At 48.6% G+C, this 20,152-nt stretch overlaps 1 protein-coding gene across 2 annotated transcripts; it reads right to left on the bottom strand.

Annotated features, from left to right (window-relative positions):
• Positions 1-19: 19 nt before the first annotated feature.
• LOC122390688 (transmembrane protein 43 homolog) lies at positions 20-18,600 on the bottom strand. Of its 2 annotated transcripts, XR_006258205.1 has the most exons (8): positions 18,305-18,557; positions 14,968-15,157; positions 14,373-14,602; positions 13,892-14,011; positions 4,973-5,213; positions 1,913-2,132; positions 831-1,225; positions 20-787 (listed from the first exon to the last, which is right to left on the bottom strand). XR_006258205.1 is itself a non-coding variant. In XM_043383871.1 (7 exons), exons 2-7 carry the CDS (start codon positions 15,154-15,156, stop codon positions 894-896), a joined length of 1,332 nt encoding a protein of 443 aa, XP_043239806.1. In that variant the 5' UTR covers position 15,157; positions 18,305-18,600; the 3' UTR covers positions 20-893. The 2 variants fall into 2 exon arrangements, 1 of the variants encoding a protein (XP_043239806.1); XM_043383871.1 differs by having other exon boundaries at positions 20-1,225; positions 18,305-18,600.
• Between the last annotated feature and the right edge of the window lie 1,552 nt (positions 18,601-20,152).

Raw genomic sequence — 20,152 nt, 5'->3', positions numbered from 1 at the left:
CACATCTGAACTCACGGCATCATTTCGAATGCGGTGTATTGAGGCAATACCATACCCCATCACAACCACTAACCGTGCATCCTTTGACTGGCCCCATCCAAGCATGAAGGACGGGAAAACAACTCACCTTGGGCTACCTTACGGTATTGAATGCTCAAATTGGACAATAAATAACCACCACTGCGACATGGAATCGTTTAACGTCTGACGTTGGTAATTGGTATACAAAAAAGCCCACGCTTAAAATTAACGACTTACAGTCTCAATGCTTATGCATTTACGATACAAATGGTGAAAAGATGCAAATGAGCACAATATTTAATGATACAAGTGTAATATCAGAACAAAGTTCATCAAGCTGAGGATCGCGAAGAGAGCCTGGATTCCATATGCCAGGTAACCATACATGAAATAGATTCAAGTCTTGATTTATCGATATATCGACAATAGACATGCAGTACGTCTCGCTATCTATGAACCGTTTATGAGCTTACCACTAAGCCCATTTGGCACTTGAGAGCTGCTGTATAAACACTATAAATACGTTTCTAGGAATCACAAACAACTCGACTGCCCTTTCTTTGGCTGTTCTTCCGTAACTTGTCTAGCACTGCACGACTCAGTACACGAGACAAGGCATAGACGACACATTACCGCACCTCACTATAAGGCCCTGCGCCTACCGGGAACCAGCGACCCGTCATACTGCTTCGGACCCGAGAAACCAACCGAGACAGCACCCTGCCGCCACCAGCCGCCCAGAACAGACCTCCCCTCCACCAACGACCTCCAGCAGCGCCGTGATCAGGACGGCGCCCACTGGCACCGACCTCCAGCAGCACCGTGATCAGGACGGCACCCATGACTGGCACCGACCTCCAGCAGCGCCGTGATCAGGACGGCACGCTCCAGCCGTACGGCGGCGGCTGGGCGGCGGCGGCTCCGGCTGCGGCTGCGGCGGGCGGTGCGCGCTGACTCCTGAACAGGCCGCGGGGCCGTGTGACGGTGACCCGTGGCGGGCGCGGCTCCCACTGGTCGGCGTCTGCCCAGCGCCAGCGCCAGAGGACGGGCAGCGCGGCGGCCACCAGCAGGCCGACACCGACCAGCGGCCGGAACCACAGCCAGCTGACGGCCACTGTGGCCAGCGAGACGGCCACCGAGACGCTGAAGTTGAGCGAGGTGACGCCGAGCGCCACCACCTCGCGCACCACCGGGAACCGGCTCACTGCCGAGGGTAGAGGGGGCGTAAAGGTCAGACGCAGCTCACACGGCGGACAGAGAGGGAAGGGCGGTCAGGCACGGCTCACTGCCGAGGGTAGAGGGGGCGTTAAGGTCAGACGCAGCTCACACGGCGGACAGAGAGGGAAGGGCGGTCAGGCACGGCTCACTGCCGAGGGTAGAGGGGGCGTTAAGGTCAGACGCAGCTCACACGGCGGACAGAGAGGGAAGGGCGGTCAGGCACGGCTCACTGCCGAGGGTAGAGAGAGAGGGAGTCAGGTGTGTGCCGTACAGAGGGGTAGAGAGAGAGAGAGGGAGTCAGGTGTGTGCCGCACAGAGGGGTAGAGAGAGAGAGAGGGAGTCAGGTGTGTGTCGCACACGGCTCACTGCGAAGGGACGCTGGGGGGGGGGGGGGGGAGGGAGCTGAAGTGCGAGCACGGCTTACATGTTTACGATTCATCACAGTGATCGTTGTATCCAACTTCCAAAGGGTTAAAGGCTGATGGGAGTACGTGCCTAATCGACTCGTAGCCTAATCGCACACCGGGCAAGTTGGAGAGTTCAGCAACACGTCGTGTAGCTCACTGAGATGAACTTGTCATACACTAGGAAATCCACACGGAAACTCGGAGACCATATTTGACACCCCCACTAAGACCAGCCCCTTCCAGCATCCCGCCGCCGCCGCGCTCACCGAGCACGTTGAGCAGGCTGGTGAGGCAGCTGAGGCCGACGAATGTGAGCAGCCAGCCGGCGCCGCGCAGCCACCAAGTCAGCGCCCGGTTCGACGACAGCTCGTCGGCGAAGATGTCGTGGTGCGTGCGCCGGCCCGGCTGCAGCAGCAGCAGCTGGTGGCCGTTGGAGGTGCGGTACGGCACCAGACGGTCGCCCTCCTGCTTACCGACCACGCTCACCTGCAGGGAGGGGGGGGGGGACGGGAACGGTAACAAGGGCAACCAAATGGGGACGGTTAAGACTCAGGGGAAACGGGACCGGCGACGACGAGAGGAATTCAGGCCCTCAATGATGGCGCACAGTCGCTGACGTGAAAACTATGCCACGACGCGTATGATAAAACGCACGGTATATCACAACGTAAAATAGCGTACAATTTTAGATGACTCGAACATTGACAAGGGATGTAGTATTTCTAACCCATCTGTCTAACATATGACGATATGTAAGTTATAATTTATGAATTGTGTGCTGATTGAATGTATATCTGCGTTTGCAACAGAATCTGTTTGAAAAACACCTCGTTGTGTAGTTATCAGGATGATGAAGCGTAAAATAAGTTTTCTACGTCACTGGTCAAGGGACAGAGCCGTCAGCATGTTAATGTTGTCCCGCTGCAGGCCGGGGATCAACATTGCAGCGATTCCGGCTACTCTGTGTGATCACGTATAGCGCTGACCAACCACATGCGCAGTTAGCGTCTCTAGTGGCCGGGATTGTGTAAACAAACACCGTCACCCTTCCACTGGAACCCAGCCGACGGACCGCCACCACCCGCCCCGCGGCGTCCCCCCCCCCCCCCCCACCCACAACCCTCGTGACCCTGGGTCTGCCAAACACTGGAGACTGGAGAGCCGCCTGTCCTATGTCCGCAGCCGCGTCTGCACTATGTTTATGGGGTCAGACGTAACTGTAAACAGCGCGCATCGCTCCGCTAAAACATATGCCCAGGATGCTCCGCAATCCTCGATGCAATTGCAGCCGCTGCCGGGTCCGAAATCCGAATGTTGCAAAATGTTGCAAGTGACTTGGGGCCCAGCTCATTAAAATGTTTGGGGGCCCACCAGCCTATGATCGGCCGCTGCTGCGGTCCGGCGAAGCATAATTGGTAAAATATTCTGTTAAGTTTTAGCCCTCTTATCAGCCAAACAAAAACGCGTTGCCCGGCCGGAGCGTCTTCTTAGAAACATCAGCGGCTGGGCGAGCTAATAGAGACCACTCAGACCCCTCCCCTCCCTCCACAACACACCCATCCACTCAGCAACCGACTGCAAACATGCACCAGCCACGAGCGTTCCATCGCTACCCGCGAGGTCAAGAGCTATGCAGCCTGAGTGATGCGATCTGATTCGCAGAGGCACTGCTGTTGAGAGCGCCCATGCTCTCCGACAAGTGGGTCTGTCAAAGATGTATGACAACTTCAAGAGTGGATTGTTTGATTGATTCGCGCTTTGCCATGACTCTTGTTAGTGCAGCCTGCAAAATGTTATATAACGGGGTCAGCGATCAGTCGAGGACATGCACACACTGTTACCACGTCCATATCGAACTACACGGGCTGCCAATATCACAGCACGGTGCGCCAGCTTATCATCAACTGGTACTCGGAGATGGGCACCGAGATGAGCATTGAGCGGTGATCACCATGGCTGTAATTGGACACCACACGAGTGCCATGGAACCTCATTTTAGTATACCGAATACCGATATAACACTAATTGCACATTCAGGATAGCTGCTCTTCATATGTATATAGTAATTAAAGTTTGTTAGTGAACTCTTAGACAGGGTTTTAGACGGTAACAGTCGCCCATTTCTTTTTTTCTGATGAAAAAATGCGATGACGAGGAAAAAAGGATATTTGTCCACATCAACCCTCGAGCTAAACAGAAAATGTGAAGTGCTAATACAAAAGAACCTGATGACATGCTAGTTCTTCACAACAGCCTCGGCCCGTTGCTATCACAGCGAGGAGAGGCAAACAGCTCCGATGTGAGATGTATCGGTATGACGTCAACGAGTTTTAACTGTACCGTGTTGATGCTGACCGCCGGGGGGAGGGGTGGGGGGCAGAGGGTGCGCACAAAGAAGGCAGTCCAGGCGGCGGCACGACCTGGTAACCAGCAGAGGCCACCTTGACACGTCGTGGTCATCTGTTACCGGAGTCCAAATGCACGCAGGCGCGCACGGCTTCGTTTTGATATAAAAACCAGCAATATAGGTAACCAGCCTCTGGATTACTCGAGCAGACCAAGCAGCTGTCAATGCCACTTTGAGTGATGTTACACTTTTGAAGTAGAAAATATATAAACAAATAAAAGAAACAACTAACAAGCAATATCAAGCACCGTCATCCGCGCCAGCCGCTCTGATTGGGATGACGCCACCACCGAGCCATCTCGAGCGGCCGATTCTGCCCGGTCACGCAGGCGACAAGTGTTTACAGCGAATACCGTCCTGATTAGCAGTCTGGCTGTGTGTCTTACACTCGAGAACGCCTATCAGGGATGATTGTCAGCCTAGGAGCAGTGCCACATCACAAAAGCCGTCCAAAGTCTCTGACAATTCACCACTCGAAGGACCACGACGGGTCACAGGGTGCGATCAAGTCGCCTGACGACAATGCGAACGTTCAAACGCAATAAAAAGTGAGTGCCATTCGGCCGCGAGATCAGATATCTATCAGCATTATCGGTGTGCAAGGTCATCCAAGCACAACTGCCTAGTGACCGACCGCCTCCTACCGGATGACGGACCTCGATAGGGCGAGCTGAGAAACCCGCCACTCCCAGTTCCCCAGACTAATTGTTCGGTCCGGCGCTCCCAATTTGCTAGCGTCACTGTCGCCAACCTCATATCATCAACCGATGTGGGATGTCTAACTGTAAGCACGGAACATGCAGCAGCCATCGTGTGCTTCGCTTCGCCTTTTCGGAGAGCTCATCCCACAACCACACAGGAATAGTCATTCCTTCCAAGCCGTCCCTCCCTCGGTCGGTGTGTTGCCAGCCCCACTCACCGTGTCTCCCGACTTCCCAGCGTAGGCGAACTGGACGCGCATGTCGCCCACCGCAGGCGACTCGATGTTGTCGCAGTGGTAGAAGATGTCGCCGTGCAGCTTGATGCTCCGGTCGGCCGGTCGCTCGTCAGAGGCGAACACCGTGAAGCGCGTCAGCAGCTGGCGCAGCTCCTCGGTCACCAGAAAACCGGCCAGGTGCGCCACGGGCGCCTCCTGGATCCGAGACTCGAGCGGCATCGTCCTGGGGAGGGAGAGTGAGAGAACTGAGCAGAGGTAGCGGGCGATGGTAGCAGGAGGGGCATTCCACGATAGATCGACCAAAGCCGTACACCCTCATATTTTATTTTTTGCTTAAAATTGGTCTTATGGGTTGTGATGGGCGGGGAAGCCAGCTGTGCCAAGGATTTTTTTCTTCGTACAACGGTTTCCGAGATATAGCCTCAGGCAATTCCTGGAGGTCACGCTGCAACCCTATGTTTGGCGGCTTATAACTCAGAAACTATTGGTTTTCTATGGTAAAAACTTTATATGGTTCAGCTCGCAATTAACCAACAAACGTTTTGGCTATCTCGGATTTTCGATTTTTGAAAATTTTGATCACGTGACATCTTGACCTTTTTTCGAAGAGTGACCTTGATATTTTCCCAACTGAAAGTCGCAATTATGTCTGATGACGATTAAAGCCTTATCAATTGTCATTCATATGCGAAAATAAGAAGTGGCTATCGCCCTGCGTTGACCTCAGGTCAGGTCATTTTTATGGCCTGTCCATTATTACGAGCGGGAGCGATAGCGAGATCTCGAGAATAGAGCAAGATAGCGACAAGCGGTAAACGGTACAGGATTCACACGGATAAGGTCTACAATTTTTACTGAGGTCATTTTCAGGTCAGGTCAAAAATGACGTCATAGGGGTAAAAAGGAAGTCAAAATAGTTTTGGCTGTACCTTTTGATCTAATAAAGAAAGAGACGTGGAACAGGCACCATTGTATTTGCTTTCGCCTAGCGCCAGTTCGTTTTGAATTTCAATACCGATGACCTAAGGTCAGGTCAATTTCTTGACCACCCCATTATAAGTCAATTGGGGAAAAATCAGCTCCCTTGTTTTTACACTGAAACGCGTCGGAATTGCCTAATATACCATGAGTGACTTCATAATTCATATACGACTAACTTTGACTACCTTGAGACCTTTTTTGCTCTTGGTCAACTGTGACGTTGCTCTTGGGTCATGTGACGTCATTAAAGGTCACCAAATGTTTTTTTTTTTTGCTAATAACTCCTTACAGGTTTGAGATACAGCCGCGCGGATAGGCTCATTGTGTTCAGCTCGTCAAGGCCCATCGAATGATATATATGATGACCTTAACCCTCGCCGGCACAGGCCATTTTGCGTCCTTCGACGGCACAAGGGGGGGGGGGGGTTGGTACGACCCCCCCCCTCGCGTTTGGCCCCTGATCGAGCTAGAGCTTCGCGGAAAAAACGAGCGTGTTGCCCGTCACGAGACGAAGCCGATGATACCCAATTTTAAGGTCCTAGGTCATCGGGTGACCTTCCAGGTCAGGTCAATGACCCGAAAACCGGGAAAATCGGGACCTGTTAGAAAGTCGTAAAGTGTGGCTGCTATGTGGTTTTCCGGGGTGCTGATCACGAATATCGTGTTAGTTTTGATCAGAGATGATGTCTTTAAGCATTTAGACCAGGTCGGGTCAGGTCAGGTCAGGTCAACCGGTAGGGGTTGTGACGGGTATTCGTAATACGTGTCAACCGCCTCTGACAGCTTCGTAACATGTTACGAAGGCACCAAAACTACTTCGTAAATGTTCAAATGGTTGCTAAATTCGAATTCAGGTCCAAAAACTAGCCTAGAAACATGTAAAACTCGAAAAAGTGAACCGAGGTCACCCTAGGTCACCAAAGGTCAATGACCTGACCTGACCTTCAGGTGACCTTGACACCCACCCTAATGTATGGGAGCAACATCAAATCACACGTTTGAACGTTTGAAACCACGAAAAGCTTGCAAACGCACGGCTAATGCGAGCCGACATACGCCGAATCGCGATTCCGGCCAAACATGGTCTCGGAAAAGAGGTCACAGGTCAAAGGTCATTTGGGTCAGGGTCATGAAATTTTCAGGGTAGGTGTAAAATTGATCAATGCGAGGGTACTGAAAGTTTCGTCGCGATCGGCCGCTTTTTACGCGAGTTATTCGCGAAAAACCTTAGGGGGGGTTGCATCAACCCCCCCCCTGTGCCGGCGAGGGTTAAGGTCACGTGACCTAAGGTCAACTTTTGACCTTGACCTTTCGAGGTCAACATACACATGTTTCGATGCGGATCGACAAGAGGATCACGATGGTGCTATTAGTTTGTTCCTAGCTGGGATACTATGAAAGTTATTCGAGAAAAACTTCATATATATGTAGTGCCGCCATTTAGACTTTCTTTTTACCCCTGTGACGTCATCTTTGACCTGACCTGAAAATGACCTTAGTAAAAATTGTAGACCTTATCCATAGTACCTTGTGCCGTTTACCACTTGTCGCTATCTTGCTTTGTTCTCGAGATCTCGCTGTCGCTCCCGCTCGTTATAATGGGAAGGTCATAAAAATGACCTGACCTGAGGTCAACGCAGGCCGAAAGCCACTTTTTTATTATCGCATATGTATGAATGACAATTGATAAGGCTTTAATCGTCATCAGACAAAATTGCGACTTTCAGTTGGGAAAATATCAAGGTCACTCTTCGAAAAAAAGGTCAAGATGTCACGTTATCAAAATTTTCAAAAATCGAAAATCCGAGATAGCCAAAACGTTCGTTGGTTGATTGCGAGTTGAACCATATTAAGTTTTTACCATAAAAAACAATAGTTTCTGAGTTATAAGCCGCCAAACATAGGGTTGCAGCGTGACCTCCAGGAACTGCCCGAGGCTATATCTCGGAAACCGTTGTTCGAAGAAAAAAATCCTTGCCACCAGGGCTGCGGAGTCGGAGTCGGAGTCGGAGTCGGTCAGAGTCGACAGTTGTGACCGGAGTCGGAGTCGGAGTCGGAGTCGATTTTAGAAACCCGAGCCGGAGTCGGAGTCGGAGTCACCGAAAATCTGTCGACTCCGCAGCCCTGCTAGGTCTGCGGAGTCAGAGTCGGGAGTTGGGAGTCGGTCGGAGTCGACAATTCTGCCCGGAGTCGGAGTCGGAGCTGGTTTTTGAAAGCCGGAGTCGGAGTCGGAGTCGGAGTCGCCGAAAATCCATCGACTCCGCAGCCCTGCTTGCCACAGCTGGGTTCCCCGCCCATCACAACCCACTAGGCCAATTTTAAGCAAAAAATAAAATATGAGGGTGTAAATTTTATTTATTTTTGGTCGATCTATCGTGGAATGCCCCAGGAGGGGAGAAGTGGAAGATTTCGTGCTACATATGCAATTTTATGCTACTAGATTGTTATGTCAGTTTGGAATTATAAATCAAATCTCTCCAGTTTCCATCGGATATTTCGCTGGAAGCGCATGTGTCCTGGGCGCGCAGTGCAGACCTGACATCCTAGACAGTACAGGGTGTCCCGAAATTGATGCGCGGTTGGTGCCGCATGTTATGTTGTCCCTCCCGAGTGCTGAACAACTGCAATTTTACCGGCTCTGGCACCACGGACATCTTGCTGGTCACACGATCACGTGACCCAAGCGGCTAACCCGACCGCGGCCGGTAGTGGGCGCGGGAGGCCACTCTTGTCCAGACAGGCAACGTGGAGAAACCGCATATCACCAAAAGTGAAAAGGCACAAACTACCGATCCGCTACCGCGCGGTGGGGATGATCAAGGACGGTGTGACCCAGGTTCCGGATGCCAGAGAATTGGGCGTCAACTCTGCGACAATTAAACTTTGGATGGACTGCAAACGATCAGGAGAGACACTCAAGAACAGCACAGTTCGAGGGCGGAAGACTGCCTTGAGCCGAGTGGCGAAAATCGTGATTGCAAAGTCGACCTTTAAAAAGCACCATTCAACATCGCTGACAAGAAAACTGAATGAGATGCATGTCCCAGCATCCAAATCGACCCTCCACCAGTATTTGAAGACTATCTTGAAGCTGAAGCTGCTCAGCTTCAGGATGCAGACTTGGCCTACCGGTCCAGAAGTGCAGGCAGCTGAATTTCGCGAAGACCCACAAAAACTGGACCATTCAGGACTGGAGATGCGTCCTTTTCAGTGACAAGGTGCCCTTTGTGGTCTCTAAGCCCCTAACTGCCAGAACGATCGAAATGTGGGCCAACGGCAGCTCTGAGGAGTCCGCTGTCGAGACGGTGAAACGTCTGCTGAAGAATCTCATTTGGAGCATGATGAGCTACAGAGGCGCTCTGAGCTTCACGAGGTGCCTCGGGGGCAGACCGTGACTGCTTATTACTATGTTAACGAGGTGCTGAAGAAGACTGATGCCACAAAGATGCTGAGGGAAAAGGTAAATGGTTCAAAAACCAGACTCAAACTTTTGTCGGACATGTCCAGGGCCATTTCCCAGCAAGAAAGGGCTCCAGCTTATCACGCCAGGAATACCCAGGACTGGTGCCGAGCGAGGCTCCCAGGCCTCTGGGAGAAGGGGACATGGTCTGGCAACAGTCTGGACCTGTCCCCGATCCAAATTATCTGGACGATCGTCAGAAAAGAGCTCAGCAAGCTTCCACGGGCTAGCTCACAGAAGAGGCTGTTTCAGAAGATATAAGCGGCATGGCGTTGTTTCAAAGGAGAGACTCTTGACAACCTGAAACGTGACACGCTAGAGTGCAATAGGCCGTGTATGCAACTGAATGGGGACTGTGATAACATATAAGCCGTGAAATAAATTCGAGCACTTTATAAGTTATTGAAGATAGAACAACCGCGCATCAATTTCGGGACACCCTGTAATACTTGTCTGTCCCAACAGCGGAGCAGGGATCGTCACGCGGAACACAGGTCGGTGTTGGTCCGCTGACCACGTGAGGGTGACTCAGCAGCACGGAGAAACGGCTATGCCGAGCGCTGACTCAGAGACGGCGGGTCAGGCCGGGGTCAACGACGAGCACCTACGATATGGCGATCAAATATACGTGACACGAATCCACAACGGGCGTCATCGCTGACAGGGACCGGCTTTGTGGAAAGGACAATCATCGTCTCATGACAGACATGTGATTAGAGGTACCACAAGCGGATTGAAATCAATGAAGTTATTGCTACGAAAGAGGTCTTCCATTCCTTACTGCTTATATTGGTTAGTTATCATTTAATTTCTTTAAATAGCGCACGTTGTCGCAGCCCGTAGCGCACGTTGATAATCAGTCGCTCCAGTGATAGATCTGGCCGTGCAGCTTGATGCGTCGGTTCACCGGACGCTGGACCGGACGCCGCTACTTATCCCCAGTCATTTTCCAATTGCCCCTAAACGTAGGAGTCATTAGGCCGATCGTGTCGTTTTAAATAAACCTTTCCAGAGCACGATTTCAGAGGACGTATGTAGGTCTGACTCTGGATACACGTCGACTTAAAGTTGCTATCCCGATCGATTAATATCCTGGTCTGATGATACATTCCGAGTGGTTTCAATGATAACAGGACAGGCGGATATGATTGTGCTGTAAAGGAAGATCTTTTCTGAGTTGGACAGCACTTTCCGTCATTGCCGGACATAGACGTTTTTCGACCGTCGCTGAATAGTCAGCGGGCAGTTTGACAAACAAAAAGGGGCCGCCAGTTCTTCCCGAGGACGAGATAAATAGAAAGGGCCCACAACATACTTTCTTGCTCCTGATGCTAAAAGGCACAAACTGACAAACAAGGTCATTTAATGTAAGCATTCAGACAAAAATTAGTCAGTTTGTCGGCAACATTAACAATTCTAAGAACCTGGAAGATAAACTATCGCCCAGCACTGCATTTCAGCACCAAACACAGCATCCGCTACAAAATATCCTCCCAATCCCATCACAGTTCATACTCTAAAACCCACTCTCATCTTTAGAACATAGAAGATGTGAGTAAAATGAAAAAGACAATATAGGAGCGTAAACAGCGTCGACATACGAGGGGTATCGAAAAGTTCTGATCATCACATAGAAGATATAGACCGATTTCGATGATTTTTTGTTGGTATTATATTTGGTTCTCAAGAACAATGTTCCCGTAAGGAAAATCCTGAGAAGTGGTTTTATCTTATGTAGGAGAGACTTAGAAGTAAAAAAGATGAGTATTGGGCCCATTGAGGACCGAACCGTCATCCAACTAATGCATTTGAAACGGTATCACACAGAGAAAATAGATCAAGCACGTGAAATTAGTTTATGGCGAGGAAAGACTATCTCATGCACTTACCGAAAATGAATAAATAATTTTCAACTTGGTTGCATGGCCTTTGCAGGGGAGTCAAGAAGTGAGTGACTACCAGTGACTGACAAGGTGGTGACTGTGAAGGAAGTGGAGGACCTCATCCTTACAGATCGTCGTGTGACCTTTCAGATGATTGTGCAACAGAAAGGTCTCAATGCTGGCAGTGCCTGAAAATATTATCAGCGAAGAACTATACAGACGATAAAGGAGTCAGCCCGCTTAGATGTTCGTGTGTCTACTTTGTTGAAGAGAAAAATGTATCTTGGCCTTTCGAAACGAAAACTAGGCCTTTTTTTAGGAAATTGAAGACATCTTCGATCATTTGATGACTTGTGACGAATGCTGGGTCTATGTGTATGATCCAGAGACTAAAAGATGATCAAGAAAATTAAGCACGGCACATCTGTCCTTCTTAAAAGGCGAAGATGCAGAAGCCGATATGGAAGGTCAATGCTATCAGTGTTCTGGATCTGGCGTAGAATAGTCAGCACCGACTGTCTTGATGATGGTCGGATAATGATAAACAAGCACTACTGCACACTTTTGAAGAAGTTGCGAGATGGCCTCAAGCAGAATCGCCGCAAAAAAAAAAAAACAAGAAAGATGTTTTATCCTCACCGACAGCGCCCCCGCCCATTCGTCCTGAGCTGCGGTTGAAGAAACAACATGATTTGGACATTAAATCCTACTGCATCTAACAAATTCATCTGACCGGGTATTAACTGACTCTTAATTGTTACGGGAGATGAGGAATCCACAGTATGGCCGGTGATTTAAGGACAGAAATGACGTCATTGATGAGGTGGAGCAGTGATTTACGGGACAGTGCGAAGGTCCTACAATGACCGCCTGAGGCAGCTCAAGAAACGATGCAATAAGTTTGCGGTCGTGTGTGGTGACTTGCGAAGGAGTAATGAATATCATGTAAAAAAAAAATCAAATTTCTATCACATCTGATTCATGGTAATGATCAGAATTTTTCGATACCCCCTCGTAGGTGAACAGCAAATTCGATAGTTTTTCTTGAATGGTGAAATGTGAGACTGATATGGGTAGCAGTTCAGTGTCGGTCATTGCAGGAGAAGCTTAAATCAACCTTAATCTGGCTTGGGAGAGGAAGGTTTTAGCAAGATACCTATAAGAAACAGGTAGATCCGATGTTTGAAAGTAAAGCCCCAGTCACAAATTTGACGCACCTGTGACATTTCCTGTCACCCACGTGACTATTGTATTAACTTTTGTGTTTTGCGATGTTTTGACCTTATTTAAAGTACTGAAAGCTCAAAATGTATGATTAATGTTGTTTAAAGCAGCATATTAATAATTATGTTTGTAAATTATCGATAAGCTGCTTATAGCAGGTCACGTGATTGCTACCAGATTATGTGCTCAGAAAGCATCTTTTCAACTTCGATTTTGAACAATTTTTACCTCCTTTGAGGCCAAATGATGGACGGTTTGAGGCACACGATGAAATGCTGAATCTATTGATGCCAAAATTTGTTCGTTTTTTGCATCTTTAGACTAGCATATCCTGGCTCAAACTTTGACCAGTTTGTGTGTAAACCCTATGGTGAAGGGAAAACTTCACGCCCAGCAGACGTCATTACAGTGCTGCCAAATCGTGTTTGGTGGGGGTCGGGTTTTAGCGTCCAAAGGTGGTGGAATAGAGGTTTAAAAACTAGAAGCAGAACAGTTTGGCGACTGATTACGCTGAAACATCTAACGAAAGCTAACCAGAGGTCTAAAGAAGGTCAAAACAAGCAACATATTGCAATGCAGCGTCAGATCTTCACAATGTCGACCATCCAAAAAATAGGGAGAAAAATAAAGCAGTTTCGAGAAACTGAAATCCTATGAACCACCATTGGCATTCAATGGTATTGGCTGTTGACTTGGCACTGCCTTTGAAAAGAAAAATATGGCAATGCACCATACTACTACACATTGAAAACTTGCAAGTCATGTTTTCCTTTAGATTAGCTAAGTCATCTCCCAAGCACCGGCTGGTACTGTCGCGACTACGATGCAGCGAACACGCGCTGCATTGAAATGCCTTCAACACCGCGACAGCTGATAAGGTAAACATTGATAAGTTAGAAATTATGTAAGCAGCTGCTCGCCAGTTTTATATAACGTAACTACTAATTCGGATTCCACGCCGGCGCATGGTTGTACATGTGTCCTGTATCATATCGACATGCCGCATTCCATTTCGAAAATGCTCGTACTGAAAACGAAGACTGCAGTTGTTTGATATGCAATTATGCGCTAAATCGATAGACGCTGTAACATATATGGAACACTTCAGCTAAAACAGGTTATTGGGGGCACAATATGAGGCATGACAACGCACTTTAATGTCGAAACATTGACGAAATGTCAAAGTAACGTAAAAACCGGAAGCCATATGAGATGATAATCCACTGGGGCACAAAATCGTCAGTGATCATCGAGTTCATATTTGGGAAACGACTAGAACGAACGGAACGGCATAGTTGTTGTCGGATATTTACGATAAACTGAGCCGATGATGCGACGTTTCTCAACACTCACTTTGGGTTTTCGTGATTGAACGGCGAGTTGAACGACGAACTGTCCACCAGTTTGTCTTTCCATGTTTTGTAGTAATTGTACGACGTCTCCACTTGTTGTCCATCGGCCGTTTCCACTGTCCTGGGAAGATTGAAAAATGGATCAAAACATAGCAGGGCTATATGCGTATCTGTCGCATAAAATCGACATCACTTGATTGAAGCTAACAAAAATGTGAATACAAAGAAAAAACAATCCAATGTTTTTAAATATGCACCAGTTTTCTCTTATATTACCCTTTACAATCGACAGAAGACAATGGAAGAGAGCTTCCAGTCGTCTATGAACCAGCTCCAGCTCCACCAGCTCCACCCACCAGGGTTGTGCATTCGATGCCTCTGAAGCCCCTGCCCAGCTGACCGACCGACAGCTCTGACGCCTCTGACTGACCTGCTGTTCCACTCCTCCACCCACTACGGCTGCTCTGACGCCTCTGACCCACCTGCTGCTCTGTTCTTCCACCCACTGGTACATCTGGACGCGCCGCTTCAGCTTGACGGCGGCCACAGCCACGCCGTAGCGCGGCTCGGTCAGCGGTTGCGGCACCTCCAGCTGCGCCGTGAAGTGCACCAGGCGGCCGTCGTTCTCTGGCAGTGGCCGCTGCGGGGCGCTCAGCGGCACAGCGCTGCTCAGACCCTCCGACAGCGCCTTGGCGCGCTCCACCGCCCGACCCTGGCGTCACAGCCAGGTCAGAGGTCAGGAGTCTAATGAATTTAAAGTGCCACACCCAAAATGCCAGAATGTTAAGCCATGCACACCAAAATAATACTATAACACTAAACACAGTCAGCAATTTATTTTAGATGTTCAGAAAAAGTAAGAGGCTTTCAGACATCACATGGAGTGATTTACCTTCTCCACATGAAAAATAATACCAATTAATCTTCTCCATGACCTTCACAGGTATCATTTTTAACTGGGTAAGATGCCTAAAAATGTATCTTCAAAATCAATTAGATGAAGTTAACATAAAAATATTAGCAATATTTTGAATTCCATAGGACAGGAATGTGTTGCAAATAAACTGAGTCAAGTACCTCATTCCAAAACTGCAGTCCGATACCACCAAAGAAGATAGCTATCCCTACAAGAGATAGCACCATGCTGGCCTTGATGGATTCCCAAAATGACATTGGCTGTCTGGCCTGAGTCCTTGAGTGTAGGAGTGGCTCAGTATCATCTCTGGCAGCGCCTGTTTGCCTCTGCCGTAGCCCATCCTCATCCATCCTGAAATGAGGGCGAAGATAAGTGGTAAGGTTTCATCACTGTAACAGACTCCACCGACCAAAAATGTGAAAATGGGTTTGTCACATAGGGATGTGGCTATTAATTGTTAGAAACAGTACATGTGACATCATTGTCTAGGCTTGCACAAAATCACAAAACATTTGGTGCATATTTGTTCTCATTCATCCCACCTAAACGGTACCTATCAGTAATCAGTATTGTAGGTACAAGACGTAAATTGGCAATTAATTTGGCTGAGATCAAAAGCCTTTGAATTGCCAATTGGCGATTGGCAAGCTCCCCCACAATGCAGCATCTAATGATGTCTTCCAGATCAGTCAATGGAAAAATGTAGAATAATAGGTATAAGTAAGCCTAGCATCCCAGGAAAATGCCAGATTGGGATGACTGAACTAGTACCATTGTAGGTTGTAGGTTTGTTTGTTTGTTTGTTGGGGGTTTGGGGCGCGCCGACTGCGAGGTCATTTTGCGCCCATAACAGAGGTTTTAAATACATCTTTACTCTTTAGTTACTTACTTATTTACGATTTATGCTTAGGAAAGGAAAGTAACGGGGAAGTTGGCTGCGCGGATAAAGGAAAATATGCTACCGTTATGGATCCAGCGCGAGTTGTCTGAGAGAAGATCTAAGAGAGTCACCGTGGGCGCAAGATGCCCGAGGTGGTGTGACCGCATCCCGGCAAGCCGGCGGCATGTCAGCAGCACATGGGCCACTGAGAGTTGCTCCCCACAGTGGATGCAGTTCGGTCTATCTTCACCGCGCAGCAGATAGCCGTGAGTAGCGAACGTATGCCCAATGCGGAGCCTGCAAAGGGCAACCTCCTCTTTTCTGCTCCTGCGCGAGCTGGATTCCCACCGACTTAGAGCCGGCTTGATCTCCCTGAGCTTACTGCTCAGCTGTGCCTCCCATGTCTGCTGCTACTGGGAATGCAAAAAGCGACTGACGGCGTGGAAAAGATCCCGCGCCGGCAGAGGAAAACGGCGAGTGCACAGAGCTGACATAGCACGCCTCGCGGCAGCATCGGCCAGTTCATTGCCAGTGATGCCCACGTGGCTCGGTATCCAGCATAACTGAACTGACTTTCCAGCCTGCTGCAATGAGGTAAGACGGAGTAAAATATCCTGTACAAGGGGATGACTTGGATACAAGCTCCGTAAGGCCAAAAGGCTGCTCATGGATTTACACCTCAAAATGAGGTGTAAATCCTCTTCACACACTTCGATAAAACAGAGAGCCTTCAAAATCGCAACCAGTTCCGTCGTAAAGACGGAGGCGTCAGATGGCAGTGAAAACGAGCGAGTGGCTCCACTCGCGACAAACGCACAGCAGGCGCCTTTGCTAGACATGGAACCATCCGTAAAAGTCAGGGAGTAACCTTCGTAGGACGCTAAAAGCTCCAATGCTCGGGAACGAGACTCCAAGGGGCAATCTCGCTTTTCCTGACGTCGGCCAAGGAGAGGTTGACCCGTGGTCGGATGAGCTGCCATGGCAGTGATGGCAAAGGTACCTAGGTTTGTAGATTTTAGGTTGTAGGTAAGGTTAGGTCAGGCTAGGTTAGGTTTGTTTTGGTCTATATATCTCGATCGTCCCAACCTTGACCTGGCATCTTCCTCGGACGCCAGGCTTACTACAGTGGAATCCGCTTAGTAAATCCTCGGATAATAAATCCAGTCGCTTACTGTGGCCGCTTAAGGTGTTCACGGATTTTCTCCATAGATGCCCATAGTTAATAAATCCACTTAATAAATCCAGGTACTCCGCATAATAAAGCCACTTGCAAGTTTCGCAGTCCGCAGTGACGTCTTCCCCATCGAAATGTGGCATCCAACACGCTCCCTTTGAACCGCACTGGAGCAGCGGTCTGCAGCAGTTGGACTTCCCACAACAAAGGGTCGGGAGCTCAGAGCTTCAAGAGCGTCATCACCATGCACCTCAGAGAAATGTTCCCGGCAAAGCAGGCACGCTCGACAGTTTCGTTGGCATAGACAGGATGACGGGAGGGACACGGGTGACGGGACGGGACAGGCTGGCATGACGGTAGAGTGATCGTGGATGGATATGTTGACATGATCGCTGTGACAGCTTTGCAGTGTGCCCTGGTCACTTTCAGGGGCTCCACCAGTCTCAGGTTTGAGGGGATGTGCAACCCTAAAACGCACACCTTTACACATTGGGTTGCATTACGAAAGTCAACTTATTGGTGGTCCGGACCCCTACGACCCCACCGGTGGCAGAGCCCCTGGTCACTATTGGAATAAATAAGGCAATGAGGAATGTCAGCCTATCCGCTTGTATTGAAAGAGGAACAAACGTGCAGCTGCGATACATACTTTTTTAGTGAAAATAACTGACTCCAGTTAATGAAGCCACCGCTTAATAAATCCAAAACCCCTTGTCACCAAGGTGGATTTATTAAGTGGATTCCACTGTAATACCAAATAATACTCATGTTTTCTAAGCAGCTAAGCTTACTGGCATGCCAATATCATATCTTTGCAAGGGAACTCACAATATTATTTTGATTTGTTATGTCCATGTAAGCGAACTACACAGGGTAGTAGTAAAGCAGGCTTCACACTTCTTTTTGCAACCAAGGAGAGGTGCTGTAGGTTATGTTGTAGGTTGTAGGTTTTAGGTGGTACTGGTAGGTTTTAGGTTTTAGGTTGTAGGTTTTAGGTTGTAGGTTTTAGGTTGTAGGAAAGGTTAGGTCAGGTTTGGTTAGGTTTGGTTTGGTTTGATTAGAGAGCATCTCTGTGTATAGTGCCTCTCCTTGGTTGGAAAAGAAGTGTGACGCCTGCTTTACGACTACCCTACACAGTAGGTATGCATTAGATTTAGGTCACAGCATAATTCAGCCCCCCACACAACAGGCCACAGGAAAAAGCTCAAATTATTGAGCACTCAAAATACTGAGCATGCGACGTCAGATGCCGCCATAGCCGTAATGGTGAGCGGCGAGCGCTAAAAAAATTGAGCCGTTTCAGGAACACGTTTTACAAAATCAATTCCCAACACCTAGGGAGAAATGGCAAATGAATTGCATTGAATGATGCATTGTTACTTTGAGCTAGCTACATGACTAGACTATATCATAGTGAAATGTGCATAGGCACAGACTTACATACCTGTTTCTCTGTAAAATACCTATCTCAGAGTCAGAGAACGGCCAAAATGAAAAGTAGGGACAGCGACCGCGGGCAAAGCGGCGTGATCTTCGGTTATCTTCGTTCTAGTACAGTGTTGGTGAGGTCCAGTCTTCTTTGGTAATCTGGGATCTATCTATTGCATAATTTGATCTACACCATTGCATAATTTGGACTGCTTTGGACTATTTGAATAAATCGATTAAATCCAATGAAATGCGACTAAGTTGTAATATTTTTCCAGTCTGACGAAAATAAACGTAACGTCGCAGCCGCGCAGGATATGTAGCAGATATAACTGCCATATAAAGGAATGAGAAGAGGAATATACCAAAATACCTCCGGGAGGTTAGCTTCAACATGCACTGGGTCGCTCTATTGCACTGAACTCTATAATGCTCTATTACTCTATAATGAACTCTATAATACTCTATAATACTCTATTACTCTATTGGCATGACGGGTCGCGTTATCTGTGTCTTGAGTCTTCAGTATGGCTTCAACGCCTACCTCGCCAACGCCAAAAGATGGAATAATCGTATTGGCTCATACTGTACAAACATACCTACAAGCAGGCCTGTGCTTGACTCATGAGTCGAGTCAGAAATTTGACTCAACTCTGACTCAAATGAGTCAGATTTGAGTCGAGTCGGATACAATGTTGAGCTGTTGAGTTGAGTCAGAGTTGAGTCGGACAAAAATATTAGGGCGTTGAGTTGAGTCAGAGTTGAGTCAGTAAAATAGCTTTTGACATTGAGCTGAATCAAACATTTAGGAACATGAGTCAGCTGACTCATTTTTCTAGAAACTATATATATATATATATATATATATATATATATCCCAGTAAACGTCATGACGACGTCGGCCCGACGTCGGGTCGAGGCTCGGCCCGACGTCGGCCCAACGTCGGTTCAACCTCGGCCCGACATCGGCTGCACGTCGGATATGCCCGCATGTTCCGACGTCCAGCCGAAGTCCAGCCGACTTCGAGCCGACGTCGGGCCGAGATCGTTTGCCGAGGTTGACGAGATCGTTTGTCGTTGGACCGACGGGGCCGACGTCGGCATGTTTATTGGGACAACGCGCCAAAAATATCAACCGGCGGCGGGATTCGAGCCCCCCAGTCGCCGACGTCGGCATGTTTACTGGGACAACACGCCAAAAGCGTCAGCCGGCGATGGGATTCGAACCCAGTGTCATTCGAACGCGAGGTTAACACGCGCAGTGGAACGGTTGCGAGTACTACGCCCAGTGGAAGGGGGGGCGGATGTCGCCCCCCCCCCCTAAGATCTCAGCTCCCACTGGAGCTAGAAAGACGAAATTTGGAGGGTAGGTGGGGGCCATGGGGAACTCTGTTGTGTGTGAATTTCATGACCCTAGGTCAATATCTTCAAGGTCAAATGAGGTCAAATGTGGTCAAATCTGCCATATTAGCGACTTTTTTGCGTTTACACGCCGATAACTCAAAAAGTTTCCGGCCGATTTTTTTAAATCTTTCACTATACGAAAGAACAAACATTTGTGAGTATGTATGGTGAATTTCTAGATAATCCAACAATAAATATGGCAGTTAGAAGCCTGCGAAGGGTAAGATGTCGCCGGCTGAGGCGGCATCGGCCGACGCGGGAAACGCGGCAATCACAATTTTGTGTTTACACACTCATAACTCAAGTTGTTACGGGCCGATTTTCAAAATTCTTGGACCATATGATTGCCTGTACATTTCTCAGTCTTCTCACCGAATTTGACGCGAATCTAATATAATCAGCGGTAAGGAGCGCGATGTAAAGACTGAACCGTCCCGCCCCGGCACAGTCTACAATTCAG

The sequence above is a fragment of the Amphibalanus amphitrite genome, unplaced genomic scaffold, assembly GCF_019059575.1.
Source record: "Amphibalanus amphitrite isolate SeventyFive unplaced genomic scaffold, NRLGWU_Aamphi_draft 000021F_arrow, whole genome shotgun sequence".
Classification (NCBI taxonomy): Eukaryota; Metazoa; Arthropoda; class Thecostraca; order Balanomorpha; family Balanidae; genus Amphibalanus; species Amphibalanus amphitrite.
Note: the sequence above shows the minus strand (reverse complement) of the source record. Positions and strands in the feature narration are given on the sequence as shown.

Coding starts and splice junctions, on each gene's coding strand:
- LOC122390688 (XM_043383871.1), bottom strand. CDS start 15,156: ATGGATGAGGATGGGCTACGGCAGAGGCAAACAGGCGCTGCCAGAGAT. Junction 5,214..13,891: donor TTCAATCACGAAAACCCAAA/GTGAGTGTTGAG, acceptor CTCCCTCCCCAG/GACGATGCCGCTCGAGTCTC. Junction 1,226..1,912: donor CAGCCTGCTCAACGTGCTCG/GTGAGCGCGGCG, acceptor TACCCTCGGCAG/TGAGCCGGTTCCCGGTGGTG.